The following is an 18,707-nucleotide window of genomic DNA, read 5'->3' on the forward strand; positions in this document are numbered from 1 at the left end:
GTCCGCCTCTGGGACTGTGCCGAGCCCAGGGATCTTCGGTCCCAGCCCGTCTGTCCGCACAGGGAGCCCGGGTTAGAGTCTCGTGTCCATCAGCTTCTCCCTCCTGCAGACGTCGGTGGGAGGGGGCAGGAGCCCGGCTTCCACGGCCGAGCAAGTGTGGGTGTATCTTCTGGTTTTCACACTTAGTGAGAGGGGTTGGCCGTTACCTGTGCTCTGCACATTGGCTTCCCGGTTCATTGGAGGAACAGGGCCCGTCCATGGGGCCGTGGTCGCCACGCTGGGCCTGCCGTGTGGGTGAGAGCCCCCGCTGCCTCCGTCTGCGACCCCTTCTCCAGGGACGTCTCAGCGCGGGGAGGGTCCTCTTTTCTTTCTAAGCTGTGGATCCTCAGCTTTTAATAATAAAAAACCGGAAATACCTTGAAATGCAGACAGTCATTGGAGCTGTGACAGTAACTTAGAGGGGTGGGCCTTTACCTGTGCTCTGCACGTTGGCTTCCCCGTTCATTGGAGGAACGGGGCCTGTCCATGGGGCCGCCGTGTGGTCGCTACGCTGGGCCTGCTGTGTGGGTGAGAGCCCCCGCTGCCTCTGTCTGCGACCCCTTCTCCAGGGACGTCTCTTCTTTCTAAGCTGTGGATCCTCAGCTTTTCATAATAAAAAACTGGAAATACTTTGAAATGCAGACAGTCATTGGAGCTGTGACAGTAACTTTTATATTTTTTTCAATTACAGTTTACAGTCAACATTATTCTGTATTCTATTAGTGTCAGGTGTACAGCGTCGTAGTTTGACAATCAGATACTTTACTAAGTGGTCCCCCTGGTATTTCCAGTCCCCACCTGGCACCATACAAAGTTATTGCAATATTATGGGCCGTATTCCCTGTGCTGTACTGTACATCCCACAACTATTTGTAACTACCAGTTTGTACTTCTCAGTCCCTTCACCTTTCTCACCCAGTCCTGCGAATCCCCCTCCCCTCTGGCCACCATCAGCTTGTTCTCTGTATCTGTGACTTTGTTTCTGTTTTATTTGTTGGTTTAGATTGTTGTTTAGATTCCACAGGTAAGGGAAGTCACACCGTGTCTGTCTTGCTCTGACTGACTGATTTCACTTAGCATAATGCCTTCTAGGTCCATCCATGCTGTCGCAAATTGTGAGACTTTGTGCTTTTTTGTGGCTGAGGGATATTTTGTTGTGCATATGGACCACAACTTTTTTATTCACTTGTATGTTTTGGACACTTGGGTTGCTTCCATATCTTGGCTATTGTCAATAATGCTGCAATGAACATAGGCGTGAATATGTTCTTTTGAATTAGTGTTTTGGGTTTCTTCGAATGTAAACCCAGAAGTGGGTCAAATGGGAGTTCCATTTTTAATTTTTTGAGGAAACTCCATACTGTTCTCCACGGTGGCTGCACCAGTCTGCATTCCCACCAGCAGTGTACGAGGGTTCCCTCTTCTCCACATCCTCGCCAGCGTTTGTTGATTTATTGATGGCAGCCATTCTGACAGGTGTGGGGTGATAGCTCATTGTGGTTTTAATTTACATTTTTTGATGATTAGCATCTTTTCATATGTCTATTGGCCATCTGTATGTTCTCTTTGGAGAAGTGTCTATTCAGGTCCTGTGCCCATTTTTTAATTGGATTGTGTGTGTGTTTTTGGTGTTGAGATATATGAATTCTTTATAAGTTTTGTATATTAAGCCCTTATCAGATGTATCATTGGCGAACACATTCTCCCATTCAGTGGGCTGCGTGACGGAAACTTACATTGACATTAAAGCATGCCAGTCTACTCCGGGAAAGACACCACGATTCTCGTTGGCTCGTGGAAGTGGAGAGGAGAGAAAACCACTGGAACAGGGGAGGCGATTCCTGTACGACAGGCTTGCCCGACTACAGAGTAGAGCAGTGGTGGCGAACCTTTTGAGCTCGGCGTGTCCGGTGATAGCTCATTGTGGTTTTAATTTACATTTTTTGTTGATTAGCATCTTTTCATATGTCTCTTGGCCTTCTGTATGTCCTCTTTGGAGAAGTGTCTATTCAGGTCCATTGCCCATTTGGATTGTGTGTGTGTTTTTGGTGTTGAGTTATATGAATTCTTTATAAGTTTTGTATATTAAGCCCTTATCAGATGTATCATTGGCGAACACATTCTCCCATTCAGTGGGCTGCGTGACGGAAACTTACATTGACATTAAAGACACCACGATTCTCGTTGGCTCGTGGAAGTGTAGAGGAGAGAAAACCACCGGAACAGGGGAGGCGATTCCTGTACCACAGGCTTCCCTGCTGCCCGACTACAGAGTAGAGCCATGATGGCGAACCTTTTGAGCTCGGCGTGTCAGCATTTTGAAAAACCCTAACTTAACTCTGGTGCCGTGTCACATATAGGAATTTTTTGATATTTGCAACCATAGTAAAACAAAGACTTATATTTTTGATATTTATTTTATAGATTTAAATGCCATTTAACAAAGAAAAATCAACCAAAAAAATGAGTTCGCGTGTCACCTCTGACACGCGTGTCATAGGTTCGCCATCACTGGAGTAGAGAGAGGCAGTGACCCGACCAGGAGAAACGGCACTAAAACAGGAAAAGAATGGCTTTTGCTCGTTTCGCTGGTTGTGATGCTAAGACAGCCTTTCCCTAATACCACAGCGTCTGAACTCCAAGCCAGGCGTTACCTGGGAGGGTCATTCAGGTTCCGGATCTGGTGCTCAGCGCTTCTGGAGCCATTTGGGTCAGCCTGCTAGAGTCAGAGTGGATTCAGTGTGATTGGTTATCACTGAAGAATATCATACAGGTCATATACACAAAGAATTCTGAGTGATCTCTTTTTACTTGAAAATACTAATTTCTCATGAATAAAATATTCATATCTACCTAGACTAATCCTGGGGTTGGTAGGCATCTTGGAAGATTGGATAGAAGTGGGAATGCCAGCTCAGGGAGGTGGAGGCCGGTCAGGGACTGGCAGGTAGCGCAGCCTTCAGCCCTGGACGCAGCCGGAGGCAGCCCCTGTGCCCAGCAGGATGCCCACCCTCGGAGGGCTCCGGCCAGAGAGCTAAGGCCTCAGTTGGTGTCTTCCCCTGTGGATGCTGTAAGATAAACACGACTGGACTTTCGCATGCTGAACTTCCGTTTTCCATTCTTCAGTTTATTGTGCCTTCATTTTATCTAGTCTTTACCCATTCTGGGTATAGTCCAGTTGGCTGTTTCCACTTAAGCAGAACAATAAATGGAATTAAAGTGCTTGCCAATTCAGACATGTCAATAAACACACACACACACACACACACACACACACATACACACACACACACACTCACACACACACTCACACACACTCACACACACACACGCACACACACACTCACACTCACACACACACACGCACACACACACTCACACTCACACACACACACGCACACACACACTCACACTCACACACACACACGCACACACACACTCACACTCACACACACACACGCACACACACACTCACACTCACACACACACACGCACACACACACTCACACTCACACACACACACGCACACACACACTCACACTCACACACACACACGCACACACACACTCACACTCACACACACACACGCACACACACACTCACACACACACACGCACACCTAACCTATCCACGGATCTCAGGATCCTCCCAGACCACTCGCCTGGGGAGGATGATCCAACTGGTGCGGGAGACACAAATGTGCCCTACGTGCTTATTGAGCCTCTTGAACCCCACCCAGTGTTATCACCAGAATCCTAACTCCCCCGTGTGAGCCCCCTGAGGTCACCTGGGACACCCTGGTTGTCTTTGGGGTACATGTTGCTGTCGCGGTCTGGGGTGCCTTTGGCCCAGGCTAGAGCCACGCTTGCTTTCTCTGCTGCCCGCTCCGTCGTCCCGGCCGGCAGACAGCCCTGCTCCCCACAGGGAACGGGGCAAGAGTTTCTTCAACAAAAGAGTGAAGTCTTTCTCCCTTTCTCTGAGGCCACTGTGCTGTGGTTCTGGCCAGATTGCCTTCAGCTTGGTTTTCAGGTGCCAGGCACGGTGTGCTTTCTGCCCGGCCCTCTTATGGCTCCAGCATGCTGCGCCCAGTCGCACATTTGGGGCCAGAATGATGATTCAGGTCCACAAGTCTAGGGGTGCTACCTCAGTCTCAGCAATCCAGTCTACATGTAAATGAATAACTTAGTTAGACAAAGTCCTTGCACTGTGAGTTAGGGAAAGGTAAGGAAAGTAAAATCCAAGTTTAAGAATATAGCCATTTGTCAGAGAAAGACAAGTACTGTCTAACTTCACTTATATGTGGAATCTAAAGAAACCGAATTCATAGATACAGGGAACAGAATGGTGGTTGCTAGAGATTGTGGGAAGGTGGGGGGTAGGTGGGGGGCAGGGGGCGATGAAGTGGGTGAAAGGGTCAAAGGTCCAAGCTCCAGTTCTGAGATGAATCAGTTCCGGGATGTAGCGGACAGCATGGGGACTAGAGTTAACAATACTCTATTGAGTATCTGAAAGTTCCTAAGAGAGTAGATCCTCATCACAAGAAAAGAAAGAATTATCTAATTATCTACGGTGATGTTAACTAGACTTATTTTGATAATTATTTCACAATATATACATATATCTGTTAAACACCTAAAAGTAATGCGATGTTATGTGTCAGTTATATCTTAATAAAAAGTAATTTCTCTAAATATTTAGTGCATTAAAAATAAATGTGTTTGTAAATATTAATGAGTATTTTGGGGCTGTAATCCAAACAGATATATTATAGGTATAGGCAGCTTGTCATCTTAAAATTAAATACTAGACTTGTCTTTACTAGTATTCATGTGTCCTGGTCTATATAATAAATAATGCATTTAGAGTTACATTTTATTAATGTAGAAAATTTTATTAGCTTAGCAACATCTAACCTCCCATCGACAGCTATTGGTGGATTTAATTAAGTTCACTTTGCTATAAAAATAATTTTTGAACACCGGGTTTTGAGTATTATAAAGTAACAATTCTAAATATCAAATGTCAATTCCCACACGTGTTTTCCATAACAAACACATTCAGGTGTGTGTGTGTTTCACTAAAATGTAGAAGTGTTTTGTATCTGGGGCTACTTTCCATTTCCCAGAATATGATTGAATCAACATAATTATTTGGGAAGCAGCGGTCTGTTTCACAAGGCACACAGAAGACCGGAGGCTTGATTTCATGCGGCGCCCTGTCCCGGTTTTATTTTTAGGATGCTCTGCTCTGCTTTGTTTTTAGTCTTCCATATAAAGAGTTCTTTGGTGGTGTAAGTGGACTGACCGTGGCGCAGTTTAGGAAGATCAACGGCTTTCCTAACGCCTTCTGGGGGTGGGGAGGAGAAGATGATGACCTTTGGAACAGGTATGTGGCTGTACGAACAGTTTAGTAGCAGAGTTCCTCTAACTTTTCTTTGTATTAGGTAACTTGTACTTTGCTATCCCAAGAAAAGATGCTTTGGGATGGAGAAGTTTTGAGATTCCTAAATCCTGCTTTGTGTTTCTCCCTCCAACCGCCCCCCAAGAGGGCCTTCTGAAATTATTGACAACACCCCATTTGAGCATTCTTTTGCATTTTAAATTGAACTCAGATCATCAGTGTTTGTGTCAGATGTTCTCTCTTTATGTTTCATGTGCATGTGTGGTATTGCAGGGTTCACTACGCTGGGTATAATGTAACGAGGCCCGAGGGAGACTTGGGAAAATACAAATCCATTCCTCACCATCATCGGGGTGAAGTCCAGTTTTTAGGACGGTAAGTTTAATATCATCTTCAGAGACCACGTTCCAGAATTATTCAGTGTGTGAAAGCTTTAAAATACACGTTGCACCCAAAAAACCTCCCCAAGGGCATTTTCTGTCGATGTCATTTTTTATATAGCAGTAAAGCATTTTTGTGCTTGTTTTGAAGAGTATACATATATCCGCACACACACATATATTTATGTTCTATTAAAGCCCAGTTAACTTTATACTAAAAAAGGATTTTCTTAGCAAAAAACACAACACATTTTTCCCCTTAAGGGTGTCTAGGTCATAAGGGTGCAGAGTCATTTTTTCAGGTGGCATTTTAAGCCTCGTAATAATGCTCACTGAGAACGACGGTGTAGAGAGGTGTTTCATTATGTTTGAGAACCAGCAATTGTATAGAGCAGTGGTCAGCAAACTCATTAGTCAACAGAGCCAAATATCAACAGTACAACGATTGAAATTTTTTTGAGAGCCAAATTTTTTAAACTTAAACTATATAGGTAGGTACATTGTTATTAACTTAATTAGGGTACTCCTAAGAAGAGCCACACTCAAGGGGCCAAAGAGCCGCATGTGGCTCGCGAGCCGCAGTTTGATGACCACGGGTCTAGAGCATTAAGTGCTTTCATTCATAACGACCTTGAGCATTTTTCCCGTCGGTTTTTCTTTATTTTGGACATGTTTCTGTTACTTTTCCTTTTTCCTCTCCAACACCCTAGATACAAGCTGCTGAGGTATTCGAAGGAGCGCCAGTACATCGACGGGCTGAACAACTTAATCTACGAGCCCACCATCCTGGTGGACAGGCTGTATACAAACATCTCCGTGAACCTCACGCCAGAGTTGGCTCCAATCGAAGACTATTGAAGAAGTCACTGTCATGGCAACGGAGACTGCGATGCTGATCATAAACTCAGGGTGCGCTCTTGAAGGAGGTCAGTGGATGGACGTGTTCCGGGCCCGTTATGCAGAGGAGCCGACAGTCTCAGTGACCACAGTGTGGGGTTGTCTACAGCAGCCTCCTTCCTCCCATCCCGAGACCCGCCCCCCCCAACCCCCCCAGCGAGCGCTCCGGAGACCAGGTGCCATCGCTAAGACTGGAGGTTAAGAGCGCCCTGCAAAGGAAGACATTTTTATACGGAAATCTATCATTTAACTCAAGAGAATGCTTTATTTCTGTGGAAACCTGTTTTGTACATAGGGGATGTACACTGATGTGTTGAAATTGTTGAACAATAAGGTGTGTTGCAGTTTTGCATGTAATGGCTTATGCCTTTATTGGGCTTTTATAAACGTTTTTTTATTTGCATGGAACAAACAGTGTACGTTTATGAGACTGAACAAAGGCTAACCCTTGTGTGACATGAAGGAACTGTCAATAATTGACAGCCAATGGCTACAGTAAGCTGTTATACTAGTTTTGAGCTTAGACCTTCAGCCTCTGTGTGGGGAGAAGTCAGCTTCCCTAGGGCCCTGAGGGTAGAAGAAACGGCTTAGGCCGCTTTTCTTCCTGCCAGGATGGCCTGTTTTTTCCCTTGCTTGCAGTCTCATCAGATTTTGCTAAATCACAACCGTAATGTTTATGCATATTGCATGACTAATGCCAAGAAAAAATCTTAAAAGTTATGGTGTGACATGAGATCAAGGACCTCCTCATGTTAAATGCTTTTCATGTACCTCTGGTGTAAGTGTCAGGGATTTTGTGCCTCAAAAAATGTTCCCAATGTTGTGTGTGTTTGTACACTTTTTTGTTTGTTTGTTTGTTTTGGTTAATAGTGAATAGCACTTTTATTATTTCCAGTTCAGAGGAGCCAAAAATTTTTTTAGTTTAAAAAAAAATCAAAACAATTTTTTAAAAGAATGTGTTATATGCAAAACCCAATAGTACCTATAATATACAAATGAATTATACTATTAGATAAGAAATGAAATGTTATATTTTTATGAAGATAAATGCTTAGTAGGTAGAAAATAAATTTTAAGTTCAATTCTCAGACTCATAGAATTCAAGTTTGGAAGGGATTCTTTTTAATCTTGCCCAATTTCATTCAAACTGTATTTTTTTTTCACTTTTAAGAAATTACATCTCCGGTGTTCATTATTAAAATTTCCTCACTGAAAGCATAATTTAATAGAATTATATTCTAATACATCATCAGCTATCTCAATATGTTGATGTTATAAGGCACGTCTCAGAAAACAGGTCTTATTACCTGACATTAAGTATATTACTTTATCTTAAGTTTGGATGAAGTTTTTATGGCAAAGCCAAACAGTATTTTTACTTTGAAAATGATCAATTATTGTTAACCAAAGATTCGTTAAATATCTTAAGGTATTTTCACAAATTTAAAACAAAAAAATCGTTTATCTATACAGTGAATCTTTAACAACAATGACGAACAATAGAAATCTGTATTTGAGAGATGTGTGGATAACAGTTGACTCATAGATTGTTCACCTAAAATAGAAATATGGTATTTATCTCAGGTTGTAAGTTTGACTTTTGAAGTTGGCGTTTTCCATGGCAATATTGGTAACACAAATGATCACTAACCAAATCACAAAATAAGTAAATTTCTTGTACTTTTAGAAAACTGATAGCTCTCTGTTATGAAACAAAACAGAGTTTTCCCACATTTTTTTCTTAGAAATATTTCCAAAATATTTGTCTCTAATTTTTTTTTTTTTTGCTTGTACTGAAAATAGTGAATAATCAAACTGCTGAAAGTAAATGTGTTCTTAATTTGTCTATCTGTTCATTTGCTGTCTCTCATAGTCAATGTAGTTGTTTAATTCAATGAAATGGAAGAAAGTAAATTAGGAAGTTACCATTTGTTGATCACTAACAAGATAGTTGGGGCATAGGAACATAATTAATCCATAAAATAATTAAAAATACTTTAGTTGGGGTAATTAGGACTGTTTCGGAGTCTTATTAGGAAATCATATATTTTTTTAATGTGAAGCTGCCCAAATTTTGGAATCGTTTTATTTTGATATACATTTTATAATTTCAAGAGAACTCAGTTCTACTAGTATCTGCCTTATTTTTTTGGATTAAGTCTAATAGTAATTTTTGTTTTAGCTGTGGGCCATGAATATTTTGCTTTTTTTCAGTTTTGAATATGGCATGTTGTTCTGTGAAAAACATCTTACTAGTTTGCTTTTTGTCTTTTGTTTGTTTTTACTGTGCTTCTTCACTGCAGACTTAAAATTGATTTTTGCCTGTAATCATTTATATGTTTCAATAAAAGTGACAGAGTTTTGCCCAATTAATCTTTATTATCAGAAAATAAATCTATTCCACAAGACTAACAAATATATTGTAAATCTTTTTGTTTGGTGGATATATTAGTGAACATGTGTTCTTATCTACTCTGTCAGGTGGGATGCTAGGTATGTCTACGGAAAAAGCACTTCATTTCTAAACAAATCAAGTCAGGCAAGTGTAAACCTTTCTAAAATGAAGACACCCTCTGATAACTTAATCATTGTATTTCTTAATCTCAAAATCAAGAAGCATACGTATGTGGACATCAGAGTTATTATAAGTCCCTCTGGCACTGCTGGGAAAGTTATACAGTGCCTTCAACTGGAGAGAATAACAGTGATTAATGGGCCTATTTTCTTAAGGTATATTTTTATTGATTTCAGAGAGAGGAAGGAAGAGGGAGAGAAACATCAATGATGTGAGAGGATCATTGATCAGCTGCCTCCTCCACGCTCCCTACTGGGGATCCAGCCTGCAACCCGGCATGTGCTCTGACCGGTAATTGAACTGTGACCTCCTGGTTCATAGGTCGATGCTCAACCAAACCACGGAGCCACACTGGCCGGGCTAATGGGTCTATTTGTAGAAAAAGGAAAAGTGTTCACATTTGCTGTAACATTATATCAAAGTCATTGTGAAGATAGTCATTTAAATGTTGCCAAAAATTAAGGTTAAACGAATATTTTTTAAAAATTAAATTTTTGTTAGTATTTTGTGAAAAGGTGTTCAGTAAGAAAACTTTACTTACAATATTATGTAAATACAAAATTACGTATTAGAAACTAGCTTATACTTCTTTTCCAGCCAAGAGATTAATATCCACTTTAAAACAAAATGGAAAAATCAATACAATATTCTCCCTCTTTTTGCAGGCTACATATGAGAGAAAGCAGAGTTTGTGTTGTTTTATTTGGTGTTTGCTTGTCTTTCTTATATTTCTCTATGTATCTTTTTTTCACATTAGCACTCAAGATTTATTGCCTTGTATTTGCAAGTTTGCCAGTTGAGAGAACCAAAATGGCCATAGTGGTGTTTATCAGAAAGAGAAAGTGTACTTAAGACTCACTTATTTATTAAGATCCGAAAGGCTTTTACATAAAATGCACTGAATTAAATGCTAGTCATTTCTTGTATTCTTTTTTTTTTTTTTTGCTGCTCATGGAAATGTTTGCACTTTTTTATCATTGTCTTTTATGAAATATAATATTCTGAAGACTTTGTGTGATGGTGTAATTATTTTCTCTTGGGAACTTTTTTGGGGTTATCTGGGTTTTTCATTGTTGTTGCGTTTATGTTTTCCACATGAAAAAGGTCCCATGAAAAGAAAGGTAAGGAACTGTGCTGTATGCTGCCTATCGATGTCCCTATGGTGGGTGTGACATCGCACTATAACATTGTATGTTGTTATCTTGGGGAGGGGGTCTGGGGAAAGGTACAGGGATCTCTGAATTATTTCTTACAACAGCAGGTGAGTTTACTTCAAATGGAAATATTTAATTTAAAAAGAAGCAAAGAGCCCAGCCAGCAGTGTGGCTCAGTGGTTGAGCGTCGACCTATGAACCAGGAGGTTCACGGTTTGATTCCTGGTCTGGGCACATGCCCGGGTTGCAGGCTCCATCCCCAATGCGGGGTGTGCAGGAGGCAGTTGAGTAATAAATCTCTCTCATCATTGATGTTTCTGTCTCTCTCCCTTCCTCTCTGAAATCAATAAAATATATATTTTTAAAAACAGGCAAAGAGTCCTGTATGAAAGATGACCAGCTCCACTCACAATGAGAGACATACAGGTTAAAATTACATCGAAGTACCCATTCTGGCTTATCAGATTAGCAAAACCCCCAGAATTTCACCACGACTCTCGGTGAGGTTGCACAGCTCAAGTGCTCATACGAAGGGAGGAATTGAGCAGTAGTCAACAAGATGACCCAAGCAGTATGCTCTGTCCCAGAAATCCTTCCTTCGGCTTCTACCCTAAAGACACGTCTCTACAGATCTGAAGCAACATGGGCACGCGTTTATTCATGGAGGCTTTGTTTGCAGGAGCAACAAATGGAAGCTCCTGAGTGTGTCCAGGGGAGCCGGTTGAATAGGCTGTGTTCACCCCCACACTATGGGGAGCCCTCCAGGGCCATGTCGGAAGGAGGCATGAATTCCATGCTCCCGTTAGCTACCAGGCTAATGCTGTCCTGTGGGGAAATAAGGTTCACACACTATATAACGTGCTGCTTCTTGTGAATGAAAGAAGTGGAAATAAAAACGTGTATTTGCTTCTTTTTTACAAAAGAGTGACTAGCAGGCCAAACCAGAAACGAATGCAAATGGTGGCCTTGGTGGGGAAGGTGTGTAGGGGTGTGTGAGTGGGGGGGAGGGGGGCAGGGGAGTAGTAGTTAGCAACTGGAGCCGTGTCAATGTTTCCAATTAAATTTTAAACGAACCCTAACGTCCATTTTAAACAAAATTTTACATTGTTTGGACAAAAGAGAACCAATGTTTAGTGCGTTTGTTCTTCATTCCCTAATGATGACCTTCAGCAAGCAGAAAGGAAACAATTCCTGTGTGGTCACTTTCTTGCTGAGTCATGTAAATGTCCCTAATTCCGTGTGTGCATGTTTTTACTGTGCTTTTTTTTTTTTACATAGTTTACTTTGTATTGTTGACGTGGGAAGGTAATGACCACCCTCTGCCCGTGGCCCTTCCCGCACACCCCGGCCTCCCTGGCCACAGGGGTCGGGCCAGAGAGAGCACAGAGTGGGCCCACGAAGCTGGCCAGATTCTCAGCAACGTGGAGGGACCTGGACTGAGGGGGTTACCTTCTGGGGTTGGGGCGGGGAGGAGCTAAACCCAGGCTCCCTCCCTTACGGTTCAGTGAGCAGAGAATCTGCAAAGAGAATGAGAGGACTCACCTGGAGGATCAAGCAGCCCAGAGGCAGAGAGAGAGGCCGTGACTTCAGTTCCTGCCGGCTCTCCAGGCCCAGCTCCGGGGAGCCCAGCGTGTCCCTGCCCTTCATGTCCCGTGAGATCTGTACACACCCTTAACGGGACCCTTGGCCATTCCAGTTAGCTGGACTGAGCACGGGATCTTAAACCAAAAGGGCCCTCGTTGAGACACTACATTTCCCTTTTAGAAAGAATTTTGACCTCATTAAAATCAATTTTGATGATGTCGGTCAAAGTTACAAACTATAATCAATCGTGCTCAAACATCAACGTCGCCTGAGTGGGGTGAGGTGACTTTGAGGGCAAGAACCATTTCTATTTCAGCTTCAGCTGGCACTTCTTTTTTTAATATTTTAAAATTGGTTTATTTTTAATTAAAAAAAAATTTGTTGTTGAAAGTAATACACCTTTTTCCCCCATCGATCTCTTCCCCCCTGCCCCAGGCCTTCACAATCCTATTGTCTGTGCCCATGGGTTATGCTTATATGCAGACAAGTTCTTTGGTTGATCTCTTCCCACCCTCCCCCACCTTCCCTCTGAGGTTCGAAAGTCTGTTCCATGCTTCTGTGTCTCTGGGTCTATTTTGCTCATCAGTTTATTTTGTTCATTAGAAGATTCCACAGAGTGAGATCATGTGATACGTATCTTTCCGTGATTGGCTTATTTTGCTTAGCATAATGCTCTCCAGATCCATCCATGCTGTTGCAAATGGTAAGAGTTCTTTCTTTTTTACTGCAGCGTAGTATTCCATTGTGTAGCTGTACTACAGTTCTTTAATCCACTCATCTGCTGATGGGCACTTAGCTGTTTCCAATTATCAGCTATTGTGAATTGTGCTGCTATGAACATAGCGGTGCATATATCCTTTCTGATGGGTGTTTCCAGATTTCTTAGGATATATTCCTAGAAGTGGGATCACTGGGTCAAATAGGAGTTCCATTTTTAACTTTTTGAGGAAACTCCATACTGTTCTCCACGGTGGCTGCACCAGTCTGCATTCCCACCAGCAGTGCACGAGGGTTCCTTTTTCTCCGCATCCTCTCCAGCACTTGTCGTTTGTTGATTTGTTGATGATAGCCATTCTGACAGGTGTGAGATGGTATCTCATCGTCTTTTGATTTGCATTTTGATTTGCATCTCTCGGATGATTAGTGACTTTGTGCATGTTTTCATGTCTCTTGGCCTTTTGTACGTCCACTTTGGAGAAGTGTTTATTTAGGTCCTTTGCCCATTTTTTAATTGGATTGTTTGCTTTTCTTTTGTTAAATTGTATGAGTTCCCTGTATATTTTGGAAATTAACCCCTTATCGGGCATTCTGAATGGGAGTTCAAGTCTTTGTTAAATGAAGCTTTTTCTGTTGTAACCCTTAGAGCAGCGGTTCTCAATCTGTGGGTCGTGACCCCTTTGGCGGTTGAACGACCCTTTCACAGGGGTCGCCTACGACCATCCTGCATATCAGATATTTACATTACGATTCATAACAGTAGCAACATTTCAGTTATGAAGTAGCAACAAAAATAATTTTATGGTTGGGTCACAAGATGAGGAACAGTATTTAAAGGGCCAGAAGGTTGAGAACCACTGCCTTAGAGTATGGCTTCTGTTTTTATGTTTTTTGTTTGTTTGTTTTAATTGCTTTTCTCTGAGACAATAGAGTGCACACTCATGCCCTCACCCCCCTGGTGTCTGTGCCCATTGGTTAGGCGTATATGCATGCATACAAATCCTTTGGTTGATCTCAGGCCATTTTAATAGACTCTATTTTTAAATGTCCTCGGTGACTCAGGTCTTGAAGTCAGCGCCAGGGCCCAGAAGCTGGCACTGAACACAGGGACGTTATTCCCGGAGCTGGCAGGCTCCCCGTGCTTCCCAACCCCTGGCCCGGTTCCTGTCTGCTGGGGGTCCTGGTGCCCGGTCTCAGCGTCTGTGTGAGGGAACACCTCCCAGTGAACCCAAGGGCTGGCCAGGGCTCAGAGGAGAACTCCTCACCTGCTCAGAGCCCCCATCACCATCCGTTGAGAAAGCATTGATTGAGCTCTGCTGTGTGCTAGACACCGTCTCCCAGATGCTCGGAGGTTTATTCCAACATGCTTCCCAAGAGCACATGCCGAGGGGAGGCGGTGCAGTAGAGTGCCTTCAGCCAGCGTGAGTCCTCATCATCCCAGCCTCGGAGGGCTCTCCCCAAGCCACCCTGCATCTCCACATCGAGTCTTAGGCCCAGCTCACAACCTCTGGCCTCTGGGGAGCGACATCCGTGGAGCGACAGCCGGTGGGGGGCTGCTGAGCAGGGAAGCTCCCCAACTCAAGTGGTTATTTGAGCAGCCTGCCTGTCACCCTCTCTCCTCGCTGCTGACAGTGGCTCCGGAACAGAACTCCGGCGTCTGCATTGATTGCCAGGGATGGATGACCATCTATCTGCCTTGGCTTTACATGAACTGGGCAGTTCTAACCCACAGAGAATGGAGAGCCGGGGAAAGGGAATTGATTCTAAGCTTATTTCCATGTTGAAAGGCAGTAAGAAGTAATGGTGCTGAGGGAGGGGGTGTTCTCTGAACTGTGAAGTAAAAGGAAGGAATAGGCTGTAAAACTGAGAGTTTGGCCCGGCTGCTGTGGTCAGTGGTTGAACATCGACCTATGAACCAGGAGGTCATGGTTCGATTCCAGGTCAGGGCACATGTCCGGGTTGCAGGCTTGATCCCTAGTTGGGGGCGGGGGTGGGGGAGGTGGTGTGTGCAGGAGACATCTCTCCCATCATTGATGTTTCTATCTCTCTTTCCCTCTTCCTTCCTCCCTGAAACCAACAAAAATACATTAAAAACAAAAACTGAGGGTTTGGGTGAGAAATAAAAATCCCCAGGAAGGGCTACCTCTGTGGACAGAATACAACTTAAGGCGTAAATGCTCCAGGTTTCATTATTTAACAGGTGTATCCAAATAGCAGGAAGAATTTTAGTATTAGTGAGGCTTGTGTTCTGCCCATCTGTGTATACACAATGCCAAGTTCCAAGGTATGAGGTTGAAAACTGGTTTGATTTTTATGTCATTTACATCTCAACAGAGCTGGGGAGAAGTGTTAATGTCTGAAAAGACCATCACAGCAACCCCTAGACTTGCGTTTGACGGTGGGTACCATGGCCTACCCAAGCTGGAACAGCACTAATCCTCACAGCTCTTCTCTGATTTATCCCTCCATCACAGGGTGACATTTTTAGCCACACTCTTCTCCTGAGGTCCTGGGAAATGGATAAAACATGATGAAGATCCCTCTGGCTGTGCGGAAGGAAGTGATGCCTCTGTTTCTGATTAGTGTGAAAGGCCTTGAATGGGATTCATTAACATATTTATCTTCCGGGCAAAGAGAGTAGGGCTGACTGGGGGCCACCAAGGCCGCTAGTGTTATTGGCATCCATCACTATTGCGAGGCTTTAGCGAGCAGTTCCTCACTGTCCAGATCAACCGGGAGCCCAGTGACAGACTCCTGTGACAAATCTGTTCACCCTCTGCCTCTCGGGGCTTTCCAACGCTTTCGGCGTGGCTTTGAGCAAATCCTTCACTTTCTGTATCTCAGCTTTCTTATCCCCCAAAGCCTCCCAAACCCAGCATTCACTGATTCTGCAGTCTGAACCTAAAGTAGCCATCCCAAATTCCACCCCCTCCACGCCCATGATTTTTCAACTTTCAGCTTCTTACAACCCTGTTCCTACCCTCTGTTTTGGAATGATCACACTAACTTCACCGAGGTATCTTGGCTGATGTAGTTTTCTACAACTTAACTATTCCTCCATCGGTCACATCTACTTTTCAAGTACAACTTGTGATATCTGTAAGATTAGAATCCTATATAATAAAGAGCTAATATGCTAATTAGACCAAAGAGCAGAACGACCGTCCAGAAGGTTGCCAGGGCTGTGAGGGCTGGCTGAGGCTGCGAGGAGCTGCAAGTGGCTTCAAGGGCTGAGCCCCTTGCACGAATTTTGTGCATCAAGCCTCTAGTATTAAATAAAAAAAAACAAACCCTGTAGAATATGGCTAAATGATGTAGACATGTTGTTCCCAAAAGAGGTTCAATTGGCCAATAAACATAAGACAATATCTTCAGCATTGCTAAGTAAAAAAAAGGAATACAAATAAATATTAAATGTAAACTTTGACATTCAGAATGGCGAAGATACAAATCCAGGATTAAATGTTGAAGACTCCCATAGGAGGTTTATTAGTTTCCCAGGGCTGCAAGTACCACATGTTAGGTGGCTTAGAGTAACAGCAATTTATTGTCTTGCTGTTCTGGAAATTAGAAGTTCAAAATCAAGGTGTCAGCAGAGCCACATTCCTTCTGAAACTTGTAGGGGGGGCGTCCTTCTGTCCACCTTGATGCTCTTGGCTTGTTGCTGCATTCTCTGCCTCTTCGATCACGTGGCCTTCTTCCTGTGTGTGTCTGCCCTTTCCCCGTTTGAGGACCCAGTCCTATGGGAGTAGAGCCCACCCTCACGACCTCATGTTCACTAACTACATCCGCTAAGACACTTTCCGAATAATGTCACAATCACAGGTATGAGGTGTTGGGATTTCAAAATATCTTTTTAGGGGACACAACTCAACCCATAACAGTGGCCACGAAAGGGCATAAGCCAGGATACGAACACATAACAACAAAGGACAAAGGAGAAAAGGAGCGTTTCAGTGGCAGCAGCCTGGACAGAGAACCAGCAGGAAGCAGAAAGCACATTGCATTTAGTGTCAAGATGTTACTGCACAGCTTGCAGAGGGCGGATGAGAGGCAGGAAGGAGGGGACGGCCGGGCATTAAACTGGAACGCAAACTGAGTTGATTTCAATGGACAACAATTAAGTTTGCTGATAGCAACAGGAAGTGGAGGTTGGGAAGTTAAAGTCAATTCTGACACATGTATAAATGAAAGTTTCATGTTATCAAACTGCTTGGGTAATAAAAATCCATAGCGATGTAATAGCAGCCACATGGAAAAGCAGCATTTTATAAATAGGCAGGTCAGAGACCAATATACTCACGGTAGGTATTAGATGAAATCTTATGAAATTGCCATTACTTGATCATTTAATTTACAAAAATGGCCACTGGATAGGCACTCACTCAATGTACATGGAAGAAGGAAGGGCCTGCTGACCTCGCTCAACAGAACCAGAGGCACTGACTTTGCTCCCTTATATTTGAAAGCTCGGTTCATGTTAAAGAGTCTGAACCCACATCCCACTCTTTCGAAATGTCTTACTCTCTCTCCACAGCTGGCTGGAGCACGGCAAGACTTTAGATGTGAACTTGGAGGAAAAGGGAAAATTGTTCTTTTATGTATGTTTAGGCCTAAGCCTGGGGCCTGCTGCATCCTGGCTGGAGAGGAGGCACGAGACGTGATGGGGGATGACCACTGACAAGGCTCCCATCCAGGGATCCATGTTGTAGCTCTAACAGGGGCAGGAAAAGCCCCCCCCATCCCCCCCCTCCAGCTCTTCCTCTTCCCCTCCCCTCCCCAGCTCATTTCCCTCCACTCCCAGCCCTGCAGTGGTGGAGATGCTGTGGACCAACACACATCAGTGCTTTTTCCCAGGATGTGGGGCTGTTCGGAGAAGTGACTCCCAGCCAGGGACCTCATGGCTCAGTGCATCTGAAACCAGACCATGTAACTATTTCTGGCGAGTGAAATGTCACCGGGAGTCCCGTGTGATGCTTCAGCAAGAGGGGCTAATGCATACACTGTCTTCTTCCTTCCGGTCTGCGGATTAGGGGACTTTAGATGTGAATTTGGAGGAAAATGGAAAGATTGTTTTGTTTATGAACATTTAGGCCTAAGCCTGGGATCTGACCCAAGTTTTCCTGCTGCATCCTGGCTAGAGATTGCACACAAATTCAAATCCCTTTAAGCCACAGAGTAAACCAAAGGGGGCCTGAGTCACCACTGGAGGAAAGCCACTCAGAGAGTCACAGACCGAGCACTTCTGCTGGGACCCGGCCTACGTGAGAAGTGAACCTGGTGTTTGTGGAGCCACAGCGATCTGGGGCTGTTAGAGCAGCATCACCTCGCCCACCCTAATCCCCCCTACACTTCAGTATTCTGAATCCCTATCTATCGCCTCAACTTACCACCATGTTCCCCAGGGCCTTGCCTTGCAATCTCTGTTCTCTCTACCTGGAGCACCTCCTTGCTTTTCCACCTGAAAACCCACCAGCATTCAGGGGAAATGACATTTATTCTGAGTCCGACTTCTTCATGCCGCTTGCTGCTCCCTCTCCTACCCCTGCTGTGCCTTGTGCCAGATTCTGCCCGATCCTGTTGACACAGTTAACTTCACAACAGAATGGGAGCTCTTTGAAAGCAACCACTGATCTTACTCCCTACGTGCAGAGCACGGAATAGGCCTCTATAGTCACCTCTCAATACTCGGAGCTGGACACGCCGGAGTGGAGGGGTGGAGAGGGCGCTCTGAGCATCCCTAAGTGCAGTGGTTCTCAACCTTCCTAATGCCTCGACCCTTTAATACAGTTCCTCATGTTGTGACCCAACCATAAAATTATTTTCGTTGCTACTTCATAACTGTAATTTTGCTACTGTTATGAATCATCATGTAAATATCTGATATGCAGGATATATTTTCATTGTTACAAATTGAACAGAATTAAAGCATAGTGATTAATCACAAAAACAATATGTAAT

The 18,707-nt window shown here is 43.7% G+C and overlaps 1 protein-coding gene across 1 annotated transcript in view; it reads left to right on the top strand.

The window, feature by feature from the left end:
• The window catches only part of B4GALT6 (UDP-Gal:betaGlcNAc beta 1,4- galactosyltransferase, polypeptide 6), a 47,500-nt gene extending 38,179 nt beyond the window's left edge, over nucleotides 1–9,321 (top strand). The window contains exons 7-9 of the mRNA XM_014541551.1: nucleotides 5,276–5,424; nucleotides 5,713–5,814; nucleotides 6,530–9,321. Coding sequence (XP_014397037.1) covers nucleotides 5,276–5,424; nucleotides 5,713–5,814; nucleotides 6,530–6,677 — 399 coding nt within the window. The 3' untranslated portion in view covers nucleotides 6,678–9,321. The remainder of the gene's footprint in view (nucleotides 1–5,275; nucleotides 5,425–5,712; nucleotides 5,815–6,529) is intronic.
• The last annotated feature ends 9,386 nt before the right edge of the window (nucleotides 9,322–18,707 follow it).

This window comes from Myotis brandtii, unplaced genomic scaffold (genome assembly GCF_000412655.1).
Source record: "Myotis brandtii unplaced genomic scaffold, ASM41265v1 scaffold107, whole genome shotgun sequence".
In the NCBI taxonomy this organism is placed as follows: Eukaryota; Metazoa; Chordata; class Mammalia; order Chiroptera; family Vespertilionidae; genus Myotis; species Myotis brandtii.